This window comes from Buteo buteo, chromosome 9 (genome assembly GCF_964188355.1).
Source record: "Buteo buteo chromosome 9, bButBut1.hap1.1, whole genome shotgun sequence".
Taxonomy (NCBI): Eukaryota; Metazoa; Chordata; class Aves; order Accipitriformes; family Accipitridae; genus Buteo; species Buteo buteo.
This window is the reverse complement of record NC_134179.1, coordinates 43,247,491-43,265,757: the sequence shown is the minus strand read 5'-3', so window position 1 is coordinate 43,265,757 and position 18,267 is coordinate 43,247,491. Positions and strand designations below refer to the sequence as shown.

Here is an 18,267-nt window from a genome sequence, read left to right as displayed (position 1 = left end):
CACACCCCACACGCTCCCCCCCTTGCTCTGTGCCCTCCCCAGGGCTTGCTTCTTACCAAGGGAATTTTTTAATTGCTGTTATTTGTGTAGATGAGTATTTTTTTTTTGCAAATAAAGGTGCAGTAAGATGGAGCAACCGGAGCATTTGGCGAAGCGGGGGGGGGGGGGGGGGGGTTGCATTTTCACTTGTTCACCCCGTACCCCACCTCTCCCCTTCCAGGGGTGATGCTACCACCTGACCCAGCTCTCCAGCTCTGTGCTCCCCCCCTCCTCATTAGCAAACCTATTCACTAATATTTTCTTTTCCCCCCTTGCAATTCACACCCTGCCACGAACCACGGCTGCGGGTCCCCACCACAAATCACCCCCCAACCCCATTTTGCTGAGCTAAGTCAAACTCAAATGAGAGCTTGACCTAAATCCCCCCCCTGCTAAACCAGGCTGGATGCCATGGCAGTGACCTCGCTGACATCTCCCAGAGAATAAAAAAGCTCTTCCCAGGTGGAAAGGAAGAAGGATGGGGGGCAGGCAGGCTGCACCGGCTACAGGCAGATGCCTTCCTCCATCGCTGGCACGGCAGCACCGGCTTTCGGAGGCAGGGATCACAGCAGCGGGTCCGGCCGGCGGCAGCGGCACGCAGAGCCCTCCTGATGACACCCAGCGTGGCTTGCCCACGTGAGACCAGCAGAAGGACAGGCAGCTGCCGGATCTGCAGGCCTTGGGCCGAAAAACACCGGCCGCGGACCTCTAGCTCCGGAAAACAAGGGCCGGCAGCTATACAGGGCTCAGAAAAAGCTGGTCACCACAATGGGATTTATCCCAGCCCCGCGGAGAGCCTTTGGGGTCATGGTCAGGAGCAGTCGCAGATGCTGAGCCCGATGTCTGCCCCATAGAAAGGCACGGGGCAAATGGATATATCCCTTCCCACGGCCCTATTTACAGAGCTGGGCCATGGGCAGGTGTCCTCCATGGGGGCAGCAGCCCTGCTGATTGCTCTCGTTAATGAGATTACGGGTAATCAGGATCAATTTAGTGCCAGCATGGCCTGGAGCGGGGTGGAGTGATGGAGGCTGGGGTCTGTTCTGTGGCATGTTACTACAACGTCCCGGGGCAGACGGCTCAGTGTGTCCCCCCCGGAGCAGGGACGGCTGCGGCCGTGTGGCTGGCAGCGATAGGGCAGCACCCTGGGGTGCAGGGGGGGCGAGGGGGGGCTGAGCATCCCAGGATGGCTGCGGGGAGCATCCGAGGTTGACTATGGGGAGCATCCTAGGATGGCTGTGGGGAGCATCCCGGGATGGCCGCTGGGAGCATCCCGGGATGGCCACAGTGAGCATCCTGGGATGACTATGGGGAGCATCCCAGGATGGCCGCTGGGAGCATCCAAGGATGATTATGGGGAGCATCCTAGGATGGCCGCAGTGAGCATCCTGGGATGACTATGGGGAGCATCCCAGGATGGCCGCTGGGAGCATCCAAGGATGATTATGGGGAGCATCCTAGGATGGCCACAGTGAGCATCCCGGGATGACTATGGGGAGCATCCCGGGATGGCCGCTGGGAGCATCCAAGGATGATTATGGGGAGCATCCCAGGATGGCTGCAGCGAGCACCCCAGGATGCAGCGAGCATCCCGGGACGCCATGGCAAGTATCTTGGTACAGCTACACTGAGTATCTTGGGGTAGCAGGGACAGACACCTCCAAGGGATGCTGCTGCTCTTTTGGGGAGGGGGGAGGCAATTAAATAAGGTGACACACACCCCCCCAGCAAATGCCCAACCAGAAAGAAAAACCCCACTTCCTCTCTGATTTTATTTATTTATTTATTAAAGCCTTTATTAAAGAGGTGGGCGGGGAAGGGAAGGAAAAAAAAAACCAAAGCTCGCAACATTGTTTATTTCGGACACATAATTAATAAAACTAAACCAACCCAAACATGAGGCAGCACAGCCCTGGGCACGGCTGCCCCCCCTCCGCCATCCTCCATGCTGATTTTGGGGCCTCCCCTGCTCCGGTTTATGCAAAAAGGAGCAAATTCGCAGCCTGATCGGGTGTGCTGCACCCTGGCTGGATCCAGCCCTTGGGTCTGACCAGGACAGGATCAGCCCCGGCAGAAGCAGGAGGATGCTCGGCCAGTTTGGGAGCAATCCCGACGGAGACGGGGCAAGACGCGGTCAGCAAGCAAGGGAAAAATCAAGGAAAAACTACACGGATTTAACTGAAATGCTAAAAAAATAAAGAATTATACTAACACTAATTCATCAGTTAAATGATGCTGCCAGACTGGTCCGTAGAGTTTAGGCCCTGACCAGGATCCTTTAAAATAAGCCTTTCTAGAAAATTGTAAATTTTTATATAGTTTCTCTCTAGTATATACACACACACGCACACGGCCCCCACCGTGGGCAGGAGCACAATCAGCCTTTAGAAATAAATTACAGACTCCCTCAATCGCTAGCATCAAATATACAGATCACTCCTTGCAGCTGCTTTTTTTTTTTTTCCCCCTCATTTTTTTTCTTTTTTAAGGCACTTTTCTGACCTTTTTTTGGATTTTTGTTTGGTTCTACGTGAATCCTACCTGCGGAAGCGTCAGCATAATTTTTTGGGGGGGGGTGTTTTTACCATGATTATCTTCATTGCAAATATATAAATCCCCTCGCTAGACTATTTACAACCTGACCCTGGGAGATGCTGTGAGCGGCCATGAGCGCAGCGGAGCCGCCGGGTTGCTCTCGCCGGAGCAAAACGATGGGGAAAAGGGCTCCGTGGGGTGAAGGGTCTGTCCCAGCTCATGCTCGTTAGCACTGAAAGTTCGTTTGGGGAAGAGGGGCTGGGCAGGGGGGACTCCCCGGGGGAGGCAGCAGGGCTGGGGGGAATGGGGGGGACCCCATCCTGCTGCATCTCCATCCCCACCATGTCACCCCGTCCCTGCCTTCCTCCTGTCTCCGAGCTCGGGAGTCTTCCTCCAGCTCCTTCCCGTGTCTGGTCACAGCCCCAGGGTGGCCTTGGGGACAGGACAGTGACATGGGACATAGGCCATCCCCCCCCAACCCAGGCAGCCTCTTCCCCAGCGGGTAGCAAGGTGCGGGTGAGACCACACCGTCCAAAATATTTTTAAAAAAGGGAAAAAAAGGGTAAAAAAAAAAAAAAAAAAAAAAGTCTCCATTCACAGGGTGGGGACCGGGGCCGTGTCCCCAAGTTCTCTGTCACCCAGCAGCCCCGGGATGGCAGCAGTGGAGCTATGAGCAGGTGGGGGGAGACCAGGGGGGTGCTGGGCCATCCGGGGGGGGCGGGTGGCAGTGAGCCCTTAGCTGGGCATCTGCACCTCGTTGTACACATCCGTGCCCGCCACCTCTTCGAAGGTCACCACGGCATCGTCCGCGTCCAGCTGGAGGGATGGGAGAGGGTGTTAGGTGGGATGGGGACTGGGACGGGGACAGGGACAGGGACAGGGACGGGGAGAGATAGGATGGGGACAGGGTGGGTGTGGGGAGGGGTCAGGAATGGGGACAGGATTGAGGACAGGGACAGGGACAGGGATGGAGACAGAGATAGGGGCTGGGATGGCTATGGGAATAGGGGCAGGGATGAGGCTGGGGACAGCAACAGGGATGGGAACAAGGGTGGAGACAGGGATAGGGATGGGGACACAGATGGGGATGAGGATGGGGATACAGGCAGGGACAGGGATGAGGGTGGGGACAGCAATAGGGATGGGAACAAGGATGGAGACAGGGATAGGGATGGGGACACAGATGAGGATGAGGATGGGGATGCAGATGGGGATGAGGATGGGGATACAGATGGGGATGAGGATGGGGACACAGGCAGGGACAGGGATGAGGGTGGGGACAGTGATAGGGATGGGAACAAGGATGGAGACAGGGATAGGGACGGGGATGAGGATGAGGGTGGGGACAGGGATGGAGACAGGGATAGGGATGGAGACAGGGATAGGGATGGGGATGAGGATGAGGATGGGGACAGGGATGGGCACAGGGACGGGGACAGCACCGCAAGGGCTCCCAGCCCACACCAGGGCTACGTACGCATTTGAGCTCGATGTCCTGGAAGATCCTGGGCAGCAGTAAGCGCCGCAGGGGCACAGTGAGGATGAGGACGAAGGGCAGCGCCAGCGAGGCCGGGGTGGACTTCACCACCCACAGCAGCACGAGGACGATGATCTGGGTGAAGGTGAAGAGGTGCATCCGCCAAGTCTTCACCTGCAGGACGAGGAGCCCAGCGGGGTCAGGGTGGTGGGTCCAGCACCCCGCACCCTTCCAAGGGTGCTGAGTACTGGGCAGGACCAGCGGCCTGAAGAGCCCAGCGAAGGCCAACACCGAAGGAGGAGGCTCTTTGGGGGAGCCCCAAGCAACTGCAGGCAGCACCGTGGGGTCCCGCAGCCCAGGACACCCCCCAAGCCCACGGCCACCCGGCCGGGCGACACAGGGCTCACTCACCCGGGTGACGTAGGGCTCTCTGGGGTGGTACTTGGGTGGCATCAGCAAGAGCAGGATGCGATCAAAGAGCTGGATGCCAAAGAGGGAGGTGACGCCCATGTAGAGGAAGATGCCGAAGAGCACGGCCAGCGGGATGTACTTTAGGATGGGCTCCATGAGGATGGAGATGCCTGCGGCGGAGGGGGAGACGTCAGGGAGAGCTGTTGGGGGCACGCAGCCCTCGCTGCCCGGGCTGGGGTGTGTGTGTGGGGGGCACGTCCCCAGCTCACCGATGAGTAAGGCCACAAAGAAGCCGCTCACGCGTTGCTCCTTGACCTCCAAGATCTGGGACTTCTCGCCAGGAGCGGAGGTCTTGCTCATGACGGTGAGGGCGTTGGCGTGGGTGATGGTGCGGACGGTGGTGGCGCTGAGCCAGGGCATGCCGAAGAGGGCGGCCACCCCCCCCATGGCCACGATCAGCAGCAGGTCCAGGTGGAAACCGGAGCCTTTCACCAGTTTCCTCTCGGGCTTGCTGACGATGAGGCTGCCGGGGACCGAGAGGGAAGAGTCAATGGTGGGAAGTCCCTTTCCATCCCTGTCCTGCCAGGCACCCCGCAGTCCTCCCTTCCCTCCCTGTATCCCTCCGGTCCTCACGTGGTGATCTGTGTCTCGAGGAAGATGAGGATGAAGACCAGGAGGGCGGGCACCACGGAGGCGAACATCATCCAGATGGGGAAGCTGTTGTCCTTCCCCATGGGGTTGATAAACCAGCCCCGGGCGGACGAGTTGGTGACCTCCAACCCTTTGGGGACATTCAGTTTCTGGACGGGAGCAGAGATGGGGGAGTGAGGGGACGGGGATGGGGCACCCGGCTCCCCGTCCCCTTGTTGGGGACACCCGTCTTCCCGCAGCCCTGCCCTCCCGCTGCTCCCTGACCTGCGTGTACGTGTCCTTGATGAAGAAGTCGACCAGCGCCATGATGAAGATGGAAATGGGCACCCCAAAGTCCCCGATCAAGCGCCGGACCTGGGGGGACACCGTGATCCCGTTAAACCCGCCTGTGTCCCCACCCAGCCGAGGGGATCCCCGCCTGCCGTGTCCCCGCCGGCAGCGAGCTCTAGCAAAGACCTCTGCAGGAGCATGCAATGAGTTTGCACGGTCTCAGCCAGCCCCTTTCAGGAAACTGCACCCGCCGAGCCCCCATTTTGCCCCCAGCGCTGTCCCTGGGTCCAGTGTGGGGGGGGACGATGGGGACACCACTGTTCTCCTCCCCGTCCTCACCCTGCCAGGCAGGAAAGTGCTATTCTTGAACTTGCGGAGGAAGAAGGCCAGGAAGAAGGTGCCGGCCATGAGGACGAGGGACAGCAGCGCCGTGTTGGGCTCTGGCACCTTGGGGTTAACTACGTCCGTCGTGTCGTAAAACCGCTGTAGCGGGTGATTCTTGAAGATCTGTGGAGGAAAAGGGAGAGGGTCAGGGAGGATGGGATCCCCGCTAGCGGGTGGGGATGGGGGATCCCCCTGAACTCCTCCTGCCGTGCTGGGAGCCCCGTGGGTGTGTGGGTGCGTGCCAGGACAACCGGTGAGGCTGGGAGCTTGGCACACGGTGAGCAGGGAGTTATTTTTAGGCTTGGTTTTCTCCACGCTCCTTCGGAAATGGGGCCGGAGCAGGGGCTGGGTGGCACGGTGGGGATGGACGAGCACGGCCCTGCTGCGGACCATGCGTCACCCAGGGTGTTTCGGGCTGTGCCGAACCTGTAGAGGGGGGCACCTCGGTGTGACGGGGGGCCAGGGTGTGATGGGGCGTGTGTCCTGCCTGTCACCTCTCCAGCACCAGAGGTGTCCCTGTGGGCACTCAGTGCACAGGGTGACACTGTCCCATTGCTACCAGCCAGCTGGGAAGGGTCTGAGCCAGGGGATGGGGGAAGAAATCAGGGCTCTCTGGGCAGTTCCTGGGCAAGGACCGCGTTTGCTGCAGCCCAGGTGGGACATCTGCCTGGGCTTCACCTCCCTGCCCCAAAATTCCCCCTGCGGAGAGAAGCACGAGCTGGGAAACACCTGGGAAGAGGGAGAAAATGCTGAGAGATGGGCTCCATCCCTCACCCGCATCCCTCACCCGCATCCCTCACCCAGCTCCCCCCGTTTCTATGGAAACCCGGGTGACGACTACAATTCGCAGCCCCCCACCTCTTTCCCACCGCGGGACCCCTGTGCCCCTCACCGTGACGAGCTTGTAGAAGGTCTCGTAGATGAAGATGAGGGAGATGAGGAAGGAGAAGATCTCCTGGGTGTAGCGGGACAGGTAGCGCACCAGGAAGCTGCCCTCGCAGGCCACCACCACCAGCACCAGCAGGATCAGCCAGAAGCCGATCCAGACCCGGCCCACGATGTACTCCATGCCATAGCTATTGCAGAACTGGGGAACCAGAGGGCACAGCTCTGTCAGCCCCCCGGAGCTCCCGACATGGGCACCCAGGGGGGCTGGACCCCAGGGTCCCACGGTGGCCCTGCGTCTCCTGCCCAGGGGCTGAGGGGTGCCAGGATGGGGATCGTGGTACCCCGGTGCGGCAGGACCCCTGTGGGATCACCCGCCTGGCAGCACCCCAATGGCAGCACCCGCCTGGCATCACGCAGGTGGCGTCAGCTATTTGGCATCACCCACATGGCATCGTGCACCTCGCATCACCCCTGTGCCATCCTCTGGATGGCTCTACCTGTGTGATAGCACCCATGTGCCATCACCCACATGGCATCACCCATGCAGCATCACCCATGTGCCATCACCCATGCAGCATCACCCATGCAGCATCACCCATGTGCCATCACCCATGCAGCATCACTCATGCAGCATCACCCACGTGCCATCACCCGCATGGCATCCCCTCACGGCAGCACCCTGTGCTTCTGCCAGGGCTGGTGGGCACACCACGAGCCCGCTGTGGGGACCACTGGTGGGTGGGTGGGGGGCACCCAGGGGCGCAGGGGGGCACCCACCGAGTAGAAGGCTTCCTCAAAGACGAGGAGGGGCCCTGAGAAGCCGACGACGAGCAGGGGCTGGGCACTGAGGATGCTGAAGAGGACGCACTGCACGCAGGTGGAGAGGAGCAGCTCCGACACCCCCATCATGCCGTTGGTCTTCTCACCTGGAGGGGGGCAGAGCTGGTGAGTGCCGGGGTGGGGGACAGCGCTGTGTCCCCCCATCCCACACTCATCAGCACGGGGATTAGGGGGTGCAATACCCCCAGCCCGCAGGGGAATCCCCAGGGGATGGTGCTGCAGGCGGTGGCACCCCCGCTCCCCCAACCCCGTGCCCAACTGGGGGACGTCCCCATCCCCTGGCGCGTCCCCAGCCTGTCCCCCCCATTACTCAGCAAGCCTCCAAAGGTGATAGCAGGTGACAGCGCCGCAAAGTAGATGAAGATGATGGCGGCCAGACACTGGGGGCTCAAGGCGTCCTTGATGTCGCTGAGGTATTTGGGGTACCGCCGGCGGATGTCCCGCACCAGCCCCCCAAAAGGTCTCCCCGTCCTGCGCAGGGGGTCGTCGTCCTCCGGCGCCGGTTCTTCCAGCTCTGGGGACACAAGCAGGCGGCCATGGGGGGACCCCACCTGCAAGGGAGGGGGGTCCCGCCAACCACGGGGACGGGGGATCCCAGGGGGGCTGGGGTGGTCCTCGCCGTACTCAGGTCTTTTAGGAAGTCCTTGGCCGGCGCCTGCTCGGGGGGCTGGTAGCGGCGGCGGAGCAGCTCGTGCTGCAGTGGCACCAGGCTGCGGAGGAGCTGCTCGTTAATGGTGTCGGTGGGCGGCAGGACGATGCTGGCCTCCAGGAAATCGTCCACCCCCTTCAGCAGCTCCTGGCGACTCTCGGCCAGGTAGGCATCCCGGCGAAAGACCTGCGGGGTGGCCCGGGGACGGGCGCTCAGCCATCTCCGGCACCCTTAGGTGCTGCTGGGCACCCACCCGGCCCCTGAGCATCCCCACGGGGATGGGGCATCATGGGGACATGGGGACACGATAGCATGTGGACGTGGGGGCATGAGGATGAGCAGGGGCATGGGGACACAGGGGCTTGGGGACAGGGGGATAAGGGGGGACGTGAGGGACTTGGGACCCCAGGAGCATGAGGACATGGTTGCTTGGACACATGGGGACATTTGACCTCAGGGACATGGGAGCATGGGGCCATAGGGACACAGAAGGGTGGGGACAGGGATGCATATGGACATAGGGACAGGGGTGCATGTGGAGATGGGGACAGGGGTGCAGGAGGACATGGAGACCCAGAAGGATGAGGACACAGGTGCATGGGGACAAGGGGACATAGTGGCATGGGGACGCAGGGTCACGGGCACAGAGAGGGACAGGGCACAGTGGGACGAGCCCTGTTAGAGGGTGCAGCCCCAGGGCTGGGGGCTTTGGGGTGCTCAGGGGGGCTGGCACCCTGGACGGCAGCGCTGGTGGCCATGGCGGGTGAGCCGTACCCTCTCGGACATCATGGTGGCGATGGTGCGGCCGATCTCGTGGTAGCTGATGTGGGGGCTGTCGGGGCCCAGGACCACGAAGAGGAAGCGGACGGGTAGGGACACGTTGAGGACAGTGTCCAGTGTCACCGCGTTCTTCAGGCGCATGAAGGCCAGCGTCGGCTGCTCCAGGAAGGCTGCGCAGCCTGGGGGGAGGATGGGATGGGATGGGGGTCATGGGGGGGGCCGGGCACAGGGACACGGGGCACAGGGACGTGGGGACACAGGAGCACGGAGACGTGGGGACATCGAAACATGGGGACATCGGGATATGGACACAAGGTGACACAGAGGCATGGGGGGACAAAGGGAATAGGATAGGGGCACAAAGACATGAGGACACTGAGGCACAGGGACACACAGACACGGGGACACAGGGATAGGTGGGCATGGGAGCACAGGGACATCGGGGCGTGGGGACATATAGACAGGAGAACATGGGGGCACAGGGGAGTGGGGAAATGGGACATGAGGACAAGGGACATGGAGACACGGGGCCCAGAGAGCAGCACTGAGCAGCAGCAGGCAGCGGCGAAGGCTGAAGACGGGGAGAGTCGAAAAAGCACAAGAAATGCAGCGAGTGAGCGAGCAGGCAGCGACGGGCAGACGCCAAAGCTCCCCCTGCACAGCCCGGCCCCGCACCCACCGTCCTGACCCCCCACCCACCACCCTGACCCTGCACCCACCTCCCCGCTGACCACTCACCCACGAGGACCAGCGTGGCCTCGGCATCTTTGGGGACCTTCTCAGGGAGCTGGGGTCTAGTGGCCCCGCTCGGGCTCTGTTGCAGGCGGACAAATAGCAGGAATCAGCCAGCCATCCTTGGTGGCTGTCCCCTGCGTCTCCCCCTCCATCCCCTGCATGTCCCCCCGCCATCCCCTGCGTGTCCCCTCTGTCCCCCGAAAGCCCGGCTCCCTCGCTACCACCTCTGCACCATCCCACGGCAACACCTCCCCTGCGTGCACATGTACGTGCATGCGCGTGCCCCCGTGTGCGCGCGTGCCCCTGCGAGCGTGAAGGCATGCGCGTGCATGCGCGCGCGTATGCCTGCACAAGCGTGCGCACGCGTGTGCGCGCACATGTGTGTGAGGGCGAGAGAAGGCGGTGTGCGTGGGAGTTTGGGGAGGTGTTTGTGCCCGTGCGCTCGTGCATGCTCGTGCCTGTGTGCGTGCGTGTGGATAGGCGTGCAAGTGTGCACAAGCGTGCGTCAGTGAGTGGGTGCGCTCCCCAGGGGACGCGCAGCGCGGGGGTCCCCGCGAGAGCCCGCACACCGCTTGGCGTGCAACGGCCCGGTGCGTGCACGCGCGTGCGCGAAGGTGCGTGCGTTCACCTACACCTCGTACGCATCTCCCAGCAGCCCTCCCCACACCCTGGCCAGACCTGGCACCCCCGACTCTGCACCCCAATGCCCCCCTGCTCCCCCCCGGCCCCCCATCACCCCCCACCCCAGCCCTGTCCCTGCTCGCCTGCTCGGCCCCGGCCAGCCCGCGCATCTCCAGGGGCTGCTGCTCCCGCAGCAGCGGCTGCTCCGTCTCTGCCTGGCCCGTGCCCGAGCGCTGCAGCTGCGCCGGCGACGGGGTCCCAAACTGCTTGGCCTCGCTGGGGTGTCTAGAGCAGCAGCAAAGGTGGCATCAGATGGGCCGGTGCCACTTGACACCCCCCCCCCAAAACCCCATAAGACAGCCCCAGCTCTGGGGGTATTGCGGGGACCCCCAAACTGGGCTGGGAGGCAAAGCCAAACCACGGAGGGGCTTTTCCACCCCGTGCCAGGCTCCAGCGGGACTCGCTGGGGCCGGATCCAGCCTGGACACTGGGGGTCCCCCCCCGCTGGGGCCATCGCCCCCAGCCGTACTTGTGCTCCAGCAGCAGCGTCCTCAGGATGTCATCCCGGTCCTGCGGCTTGATCTGCCCCTCGTAGATCATCTGGTCGATGAGGATGTGGACGATGGCCGGCAGCGAGGTGGCCGCCACGTTGAAGAGCACGGCGCCTACGGGGATAGCACCGTCACCGGCCGGCTGGCGCGGGGTCCCTGCCACCATCCCGGCCCCAGCCGGTGTCCCCACCTTTGGGCAAAGCCCGTCGGATATCCAGGAGGCTGCGGTAGGTCAGGAAGGAGAGATGGGGCTGACCCCAGTGCCCGGCGTCCTTGAAGTCTTCCTCCAGTTTGAGCCAGTGGCTGGCCTCCATCCAGTACAGCTCCTTTCTGTTGTCCATGACCAGCTCGTGCAGCTCCACGTAGCCCTGCAGCCGAAGCCGGGGGTCAGGGTCCCCCCTGGCCGCACCGCGGACCCCCCAGGAGACCCAGAGCTGCAGCTCCCGTGTCAGCATCTCCCCGTGCCCTGGTGTCCCCGGGGCTTGGTGCGAGGTTGGTCCCCAGATGGCCACAGTCCACCCACCCCCGGGAATGGGGAAGGAATGGGGGTCCCCAGGGCAGCACCCACCTCATGGGTCTCTCGCTGGGACACAGGCCTCGTGCTCCCCCCTGCCTCCAGGTCCACATCGGTCACCGATGGAGCTGTGAGCGGAGCCACCGATGAATTAGCTGGTCCCTGCCCTGGCCCGGACCCCCCTGGGGTCTGTTGGAGACGTCTCCCCCTCATCACTCCCATCCCAGACCCGGTTGGGGTTGCCTGGACGTGTCTCCTGCCCCATCACCCCCACCCCAGACCCAGCTGGGCCTCGCTGGATGTGTCCCCCCCCTCCATTGCCCCATCCCAGACCCAGCTGGGGTTTGCTGGATGCATCCCCACCCCTATAACCCCCATCCTTCAACCAGTTAGGGCTTGCTGGATGTGTCCCTCCATCACCCCCCACCCTGCCGGTGCCCACCTCCAGCCCCTCGAATCCCTGCAGCCCAGCTCCTGGGGCAAGGTGACAGTCTGGGGACATCACCGGCGCCGGGATGCGGGCAGAGCTCGTGGCCACGCTCTGTCCCACCACCCTGCCACCGGCACAACCCCGACCCCAGCGCTGAGCGCTGCCCCTTGGACTGGGACGGGGACAGCACATCCCCGGCCAGCCAGACCCCAGGAGCTCGAGGTGTCCCCGTCCCCCACCTACCTACGACCCCCCCTGCGCTCCCCATGGCCTCGCAAGGCTCCAGCCCTATAAAGCGGGGGCCGAGCCCCACGCCCCACAGCCGCCCTGTGTGCACCGTAAATCCCGGAGCACTTTGCCTTTGCTGACAGTAAACACCAGCGCGGGTCCTGCTCGCCCGTGGCCGCCCCAGTGCCGGGGACAGGCTCACCCCGTCCCCTTCTCCCCCAACTGGGGACCACCGCGGTCCCCTCGCCGCCCCCCAGCCAGGTCACCCGGCGGGGTGATGCCCTAAGAGCCGCATCCCGCTCTGCCGGCTGAAGGATGCTGTGCCCACGCGAGCAGGGATGGGGCGCGTGCGTGTCCCCCCCCCTCCCCAGTGTCCCCGACAGCGTTGGCCGTGGCACGTGGGCACGAGCCCGTCCTCGTCGCGGCCCGCTGCCACCGCCGCCAAGCCGCCCGGCGCCAGCCGGCGTTCAGCCCCAAGTGGTTCTTGTCCTCACCCCAAACAAAGACTTTATTTATCCTCAATCAGCGGGCGATTACGGACAAGCGGCAGCGGTCACCCCGCGGCGTGCCCCGACGCCCGGGTGACGGTCACCCCCGCGAAGGGTGGGGACGGGGGTGGCAAAGCCGGAGCGGGTGGCGCGACGGAGGGCTGGGTTGGGGATTGGGGGGGGGGGGGGGATGCCGGGGCTGGGCTTCGTCCCCCGGTGCCCCCACGGTCACTCACGCTGCCCTCCGCCACGGCGCCTCGCCTGTCCCGGGGGGGCCCCGGCCGCGCGCCTCCTCCCATCCACGTCATAGCATCCCCGGCGGCTGGGCAAATACCGGCTGCAAAACACACACCGCCAGGACGGGGGGGGGGGGGGGGTCGGGGGTCAGCGCCGGGCACCCATGGGTGCCGCCAGCCTCCCCTTGCCGACGCCAGCCGGGGCGGTGTCCGGCCCCTTGCCCGATTTGGGGGACTCACCGCAGGGGCGTCAGCTCCTCGGCTCTGGCCCTCCACGCGTGCAAGGGGGACCCGGTGCCGGCGCTGGCCCCTGCGCAGAACAGGCGGCAGCGTTACCCCCCCCCGACATGCGTCACCCCAAACGGGGACCCGAGGGGCTGGAGGCCGGGAGCCGGCACAGCCCAAGCAACCCCTCGGGGTGGCAGCTTCAAATCAACCGAGCTTTGGGCGAGGAGATGCTCTGGGGCATGCAGAACCCCCCAAACTCCCCTCACCTCCCTCCCCGGGGACTCTCAGTCATGGCCTCGAGGACCCTGGGTGTCCCCAAGCTCGGCCCTGTCTCGGGCACCCATAGCCCTTGCGCTGGAGGTGGCACCTCGCCGGCTCCAGGGCTTTGGCAAAGGGTGTCGCTGCCTTTGGGAGATGCGATCCCGAGGGCTGCGTGTCCCTGCCTGACCTCCCCGGGGCTCCGAGCGAGCCCTGCTGCCTGTGCAACGCTGGCACCCGTGCAACGCTGGCACCCATGCAATGCTGGCACCCATGCAACTCTGGTGCCCATGCAACGCTGGCGCCCATGCAACGCTGGCACCCATGCAACACATCTGCGCCACGCTGGCACCCATGTAATATGGTGTTGATGCAACACGGGTGCCCATGCAATGCTGGCACCCATGCAACGCTGGCGCCCATGCAACGCTGGCGCCCATGCAACGCGTCTGCGCAGCGCTGGTGCCCGTGCAACACATCTGCGCCACGCTGGCACCCATGTAATATGGTGCTGACGCAACACGGGTGCCCATGCAACGCTGGCACCTATACAACGCCGGCACCCATGCGACGCTGGTGCCCATGCAATGCTGGCACCTATACAACGCTGGCACCCATGCGACACTGGTGCCCATGCAACGCTGGCGCCCATGCAACACGCCTGTGCCATGCTAGTACCCATGCATAGCTGGCACCCCTGAAACTCTGGCACCCATGCAACATGCAACCTTAAACCACCGGTGCCCCTGCAACGCTGGCACCCAGCCGGTGCCGGTTCCCGTGCAACGCCGGTGCCATCGCCCCCGCAATGCCATCGCCCACGCAACGCCGTCACCTCTGCAACGCCGGCGCCCGTACGACACTGGTGCCCGTGCCACGCCATTCCCCATGCAACGCCGGTGCCCACGCGTGCCCAGCGTCCCCCAGCACCCAAGGGAGCCACTCACTGCTCATCTCCCCCAGCGATAGGCGGGAGTCCTTTATGCCGGGGTCCTCGTAGCCCTCGGGGTCCAGGGTCCTCCTCATCCTCTCCTCGTAGGCCTCCTGCGGGGACAGAGAGAAGGGGGTTCAGTGGGGACCAGCACCCCCAGCGCCTCGCCGGGGCCGTGCCGGGGGTGGGAGCCAGCCGGGGCGCAGCGGTAGAGCCAGGGCTTGGGGCCGGGTCTCCCTACCTGACCGGGCCCCTCCATGGCTCCGGGCTCGACCCCCACCACCGCCTCGCTGCGTCCCAGCAATCAGCCCGGCAGCACCATAACCCGGCCCTCTGCGGCATCAGGGCGAGCGCAGGGGAAAGGGAGAGAAAATCCGTTAGGAGAGGCCGGGGCGGTACTCGGTGCCCCCCGGGATGTGGGATTTGTCCCCTGGGATGGGGCTGAAGCCGGACGCCGGGGCCGTTCCCGCAGCCCCCGCCTGCGTAACCCGCTCCCCGCGGGCCAGGAGGTCCCGGGGCCGGGGGTCCCCCGGGGAAGCGGTGCCCTGCCCTGCCGCCGTCTGGGGTGGGAACCGACGTCAGGCGATGGCAGAGCCCCCGCAGCTTCCCACCAGGGACGTGGCATCCCGCCCTGGCCCACCCGTGCCCGCACGTGCCGGTTGGTCCTGCCGTGTCCTGCGCCTGGGGGTCAGGTCCCCTGTGGACCCGCATACACGGGCTGGGTCCCACACGACCTCTCATGTGTGGCTGGGGTCCCATATAGACCCACGCACAGGGACTGGGGTCCCATATAGACCCACGCACATAGGTGGGGTCCCATATAGACCCACGCATAGGGACTGGGGTCCCATATAGACCCACACATAGGGACTGGGGTCCCATATAGACCCATGCACAGAGGCTGGGGTCCCATATAGACCCACACACATAGGTGGGGTCCCATATAGACCCACGCATAGGGACTGGGGTCCCATATAGACCCACACATAGGGACTGGGGTCCCATATAGACCCATGCACAGAGGCTGGGGTCCCATATAGAGCCACGCACATAGGTGGGGTCCCATATAGACTCACGCACAGGGACTAGGGTCCCACACAGCAGTACCTGGGACCCCGAGCAAACCCCCCCCGCAGCCTCTGGCAGAGCACTGGGGTGAGAAAGGGGAAACTGAGGCACAGCTGGGCTCGCGGCACCACCCCAAAGCAGGATGGCACAAGCGCCCCAGGGTGAGCAGCAGGGGGTTAGGGGGGTCCTGCTGCCCCCCCCCCCCCAGCACCCAAAACCCCTGCTGCCCCCTCCCACCCACCCCCCTCCGCTCAGCACCCAAAACCCCCGCAGCCCCCCCTGAGCAGCAGGTGGGTGCCTGGAGGTGGGAAGGTGCAACCTGTGCCTGCACACCCCCCCCCTCCCTTTCTGCACCCCACCGTGACACCCCCCACCCACCCAGGGCTGCCCCCCCCGGTCCCCCCCCCCCGCAGCTGCCCCGGGGCTGTGGCGGGGGACAACCGCCAGGGGGCGCCCTGCCCCCGCACTCCGCCCCCCCCCGGGCACCCCCGGGGGGATCCACGAGTTCGAGTCCCCCCATAACCCCCCATGACCCCCACACCTCCCCCCCCCCAGCCCGGAGCCTCCTTTGGGGGGGGGGGGTCCTGCCCCGAGATCCTCAGCCCCCCTCTGCCCCAGCACACACACCCCCCCGGGGGGATCCCCCCTAGATTGGGGGGATGAGAACCCCGGCTGCCCCCCCCCCCCCCCCGCCCCAGCCCAGGGACCCCCCACAAACACGGCGGGGGGGCTCATGGGGAGGAGGGGGGGGGTTTGCTGCGAGGTCAGGGGGTCTTTGGGGGGGGACACCAGCTCCCCCCCCCCCCCCCCCCTCCTCAGATCTCACCAGGGTGATGCAGGAGCTCGCTCCCGGCCGGCAGCCGGGGTGGGGGCACGGAGACCCCCGCTGGGGGCTACGGGACCCCCCCCCCCCCCGGTGGGGTTCGGGAACCTCGGCGGGGCCACGGGAACGGCGGCCGGCTCCGGACCCGGCCTCCTCCTTCCTGCCCCGCCTGGCCCCGCAGCGCCAGCGGCCCCCGGTCCCGTCCCGTCCCCCCCCCGCCCCCGAACCCCAACACCCCCCCCCCAAGCCCCGCCGGCGGCTCTTGCATCAGCCCGGTGCGCGGGGCTGCGTCCCGCTGATAACGCCCGGGCGGGGTCGGCCCCCGCCCCGCTCCCCCCCCCCTCCCGTTGTCCGTCCCCCCCCCCGGGGTCCAGGAGGTGCCCCGAGGCCGGGGTGAGGGGCTGGGAGGGGGGGGAACCCGCTGGGCACCGGTCACCCTGCGCCCGGGTGACCCGGACCTGGCGAATCCATCCCTGTGCCACCTCGCACCTTATGGAGCCCATACGTTCCACGCCGTCTGTGCCGTATAGAGCCCATCCCGTGTGCGCGGTGTAGAGCCCGTACCTCCCATATCATGTGCGTGGTATGGAGTCCATACCTCCTGCACCATACACCCCATGGGCGCAGTATAGAGCCCATACCTCCCTCATCACATGCATGGTATGGAGTCCATACCTCCTACACCATACACCCCTTGGGCACAGTATAGAGCCCATCTCTCCTGCACCACATAGCCAACGTGCTCAGTATAGAGCCCATACCTCCCACGCCACATGGCTAGCATGACTCAGGACTGGACTCCTGCCTCCTACACCATATATCCAGCACAGCTCCATATAGAGCCCAGACGTCCCAAAGCACGTATCGCACACACTCAGCACGGAGCCCATACCTCTCACACCATCCACGCAGTGTGGCTTGGTGCAGGACCTCCCTCCCACAGCAGGTGCTCAGTATGGAGCCCATACATCCCACGCCATCCGTACAGCATTGCTGGGATCCCTCCTGCAGCAGGTACCCAACGTGGCTCAGTATGGAGCCCATACATCCCACACCATCTGTGCAGCGTGGCTGGGATCCCTCCTGCAGCAGGTACCCAATGTGGCCCAGTATGGAGCCTATACATTCCATGCCATCTGTGCAGCGTGGCTGGGATCCCTCCTGCAGCAGGTACCCAACGTGGCTCAGTATGGAGCCCATACATCCCACACCATCCGTGCAGCGTGGCTGGGATCCCTCCTGCAGCAGGTACCCAACGTGGCTCAGTATGGAGCCTATACATTCCATGCCATCTGTGCAGCGTGGCTCAGCTCCCTCCTGCAGCAGGTACCCAACGTGGCTCAGTATGGAGCCCATACATCCCACACCATCCGTGCAGCGTGGCTGGGATCCCTCCTGCAGCAGGTACCCAATGTGGCTCAGTATGGAGCCTATACATTCCATGCCATCCGTGCAGCATTGCTGGGATCCCTCCTGCAGCAGGTACCCAACGTGGCTCAGCATGGAGCCCATACATCCCACACCATCCGTGCAGCGTGGCCGGGATCCCTCCCGCAGCAGGTACCCAACGTGGCTCAGTATGGAGCCCATACATCCCATGTGGATGGGCACACCCCGCTGACATCCCTACAGACGCCACCCCACTCCGAGGGCACCCCGGGGTGCTCCCCCCAGCCCCGCCTGGCCCCACCGTCCCCCCCGCTCCCAACACCCAGGGACCCCCCGAGACGCTCCCACCACCCACGACCCCACACCTTACCCCCGGGGTGGCTCCGCGACGCCCCTGCCCTCGCCGCCAGCCCCTGCCCGCGCTCTGCCTGCAGCTGCCCGCAGGGAAAGAGTCGCGCGCCCAAATGCCCTGAGTCACGCTCACCTCCCTAATCTTCCCCCCCCTTTCGGGCTCACCCAGCTCCCCCCCCCCGGGGCCCCCCGTAAACAAGGTTATCGGGGCGCAACATCTTGCGGCGTCGAGGCTGCGCCCTGCCCGCTGCCTGCCTGCCTCCTGCCCGCGCCCCATGGCCCTCCCCAGCCGCTCGTCCTGCCCCGACACTCGGCCGTGTCGTGTTCCCGGTGCCCCCCGCTATCTTATTTATGAGGCTCCGGGTTTCCCTGCGGGGGAATCCCCGGGAACCCTCTGGCTGCCCCCCTCTTTCACGTAGGGTTGGGGTTTTCTCGGGTTATTTTTTCAAAAAAAAAAAAAGAGGGGGGGTTCCTGGGGAGGTTTCCCCAGGG

General features: G+C 64.7%; 1 protein-coding gene across 5 annotated transcripts; it reads right to left on the bottom strand.

Annotated features, from left to right (window-relative positions):
- Positions 1–1,803: 1,803 nt before the first annotated feature.
- Positions 1,804–17,903, bottom strand: SLC4A1 (solute carrier family 4 member 1 (Diego blood group)). Of its 5 annotated transcripts, XM_075036287.1 has the most exons (22): positions 17,795–17,883; positions 14,386–14,477; positions 14,161–14,257; positions 12,968–13,037; positions 12,728–12,828; positions 11,400–11,473; positions 11,022–11,199; positions 10,810–10,945; positions 10,424–10,565; positions 9,663–9,738; positions 8,919–9,103; positions 8,120–8,330; positions 7,806–8,009; positions 7,433–7,581; positions 6,660–6,854; positions 5,723–5,890; positions 5,378–5,467; positions 5,096–5,262; positions 4,732–4,985; positions 4,463–4,632; positions 4,052–4,225; positions 1,804–3,390 (listed from the first exon to the last, which is right to left on the bottom strand). In XM_075036287.1, exons 2-22 carry the CDS (start codon positions 14,401–14,403, stop codon positions 3,310–3,312), a joined length of 2,940 nt encoding a protein of 979 aa, XP_074892388.1. In that variant the 5' UTR covers positions 14,404–14,477; positions 17,795–17,883; the 3' UTR covers positions 1,804–3,309. The 5 variants fall into 5 exon arrangements, with proteins under 5 accessions (XP_074892388.1, XP_074892389.1, XP_074892392.1 ...); XM_075036288.1 differs by lacking the exon at positions 14,386–14,477 and having other exon boundaries at positions 17,795–17,878; XM_075036291.1 differs by lacking the exons at positions 12,968–13,037; positions 14,386–14,477 and having other exon boundaries at positions 17,795–17,903.
- Positions 17,904–18,267: the final 364 nt, after the last annotated feature.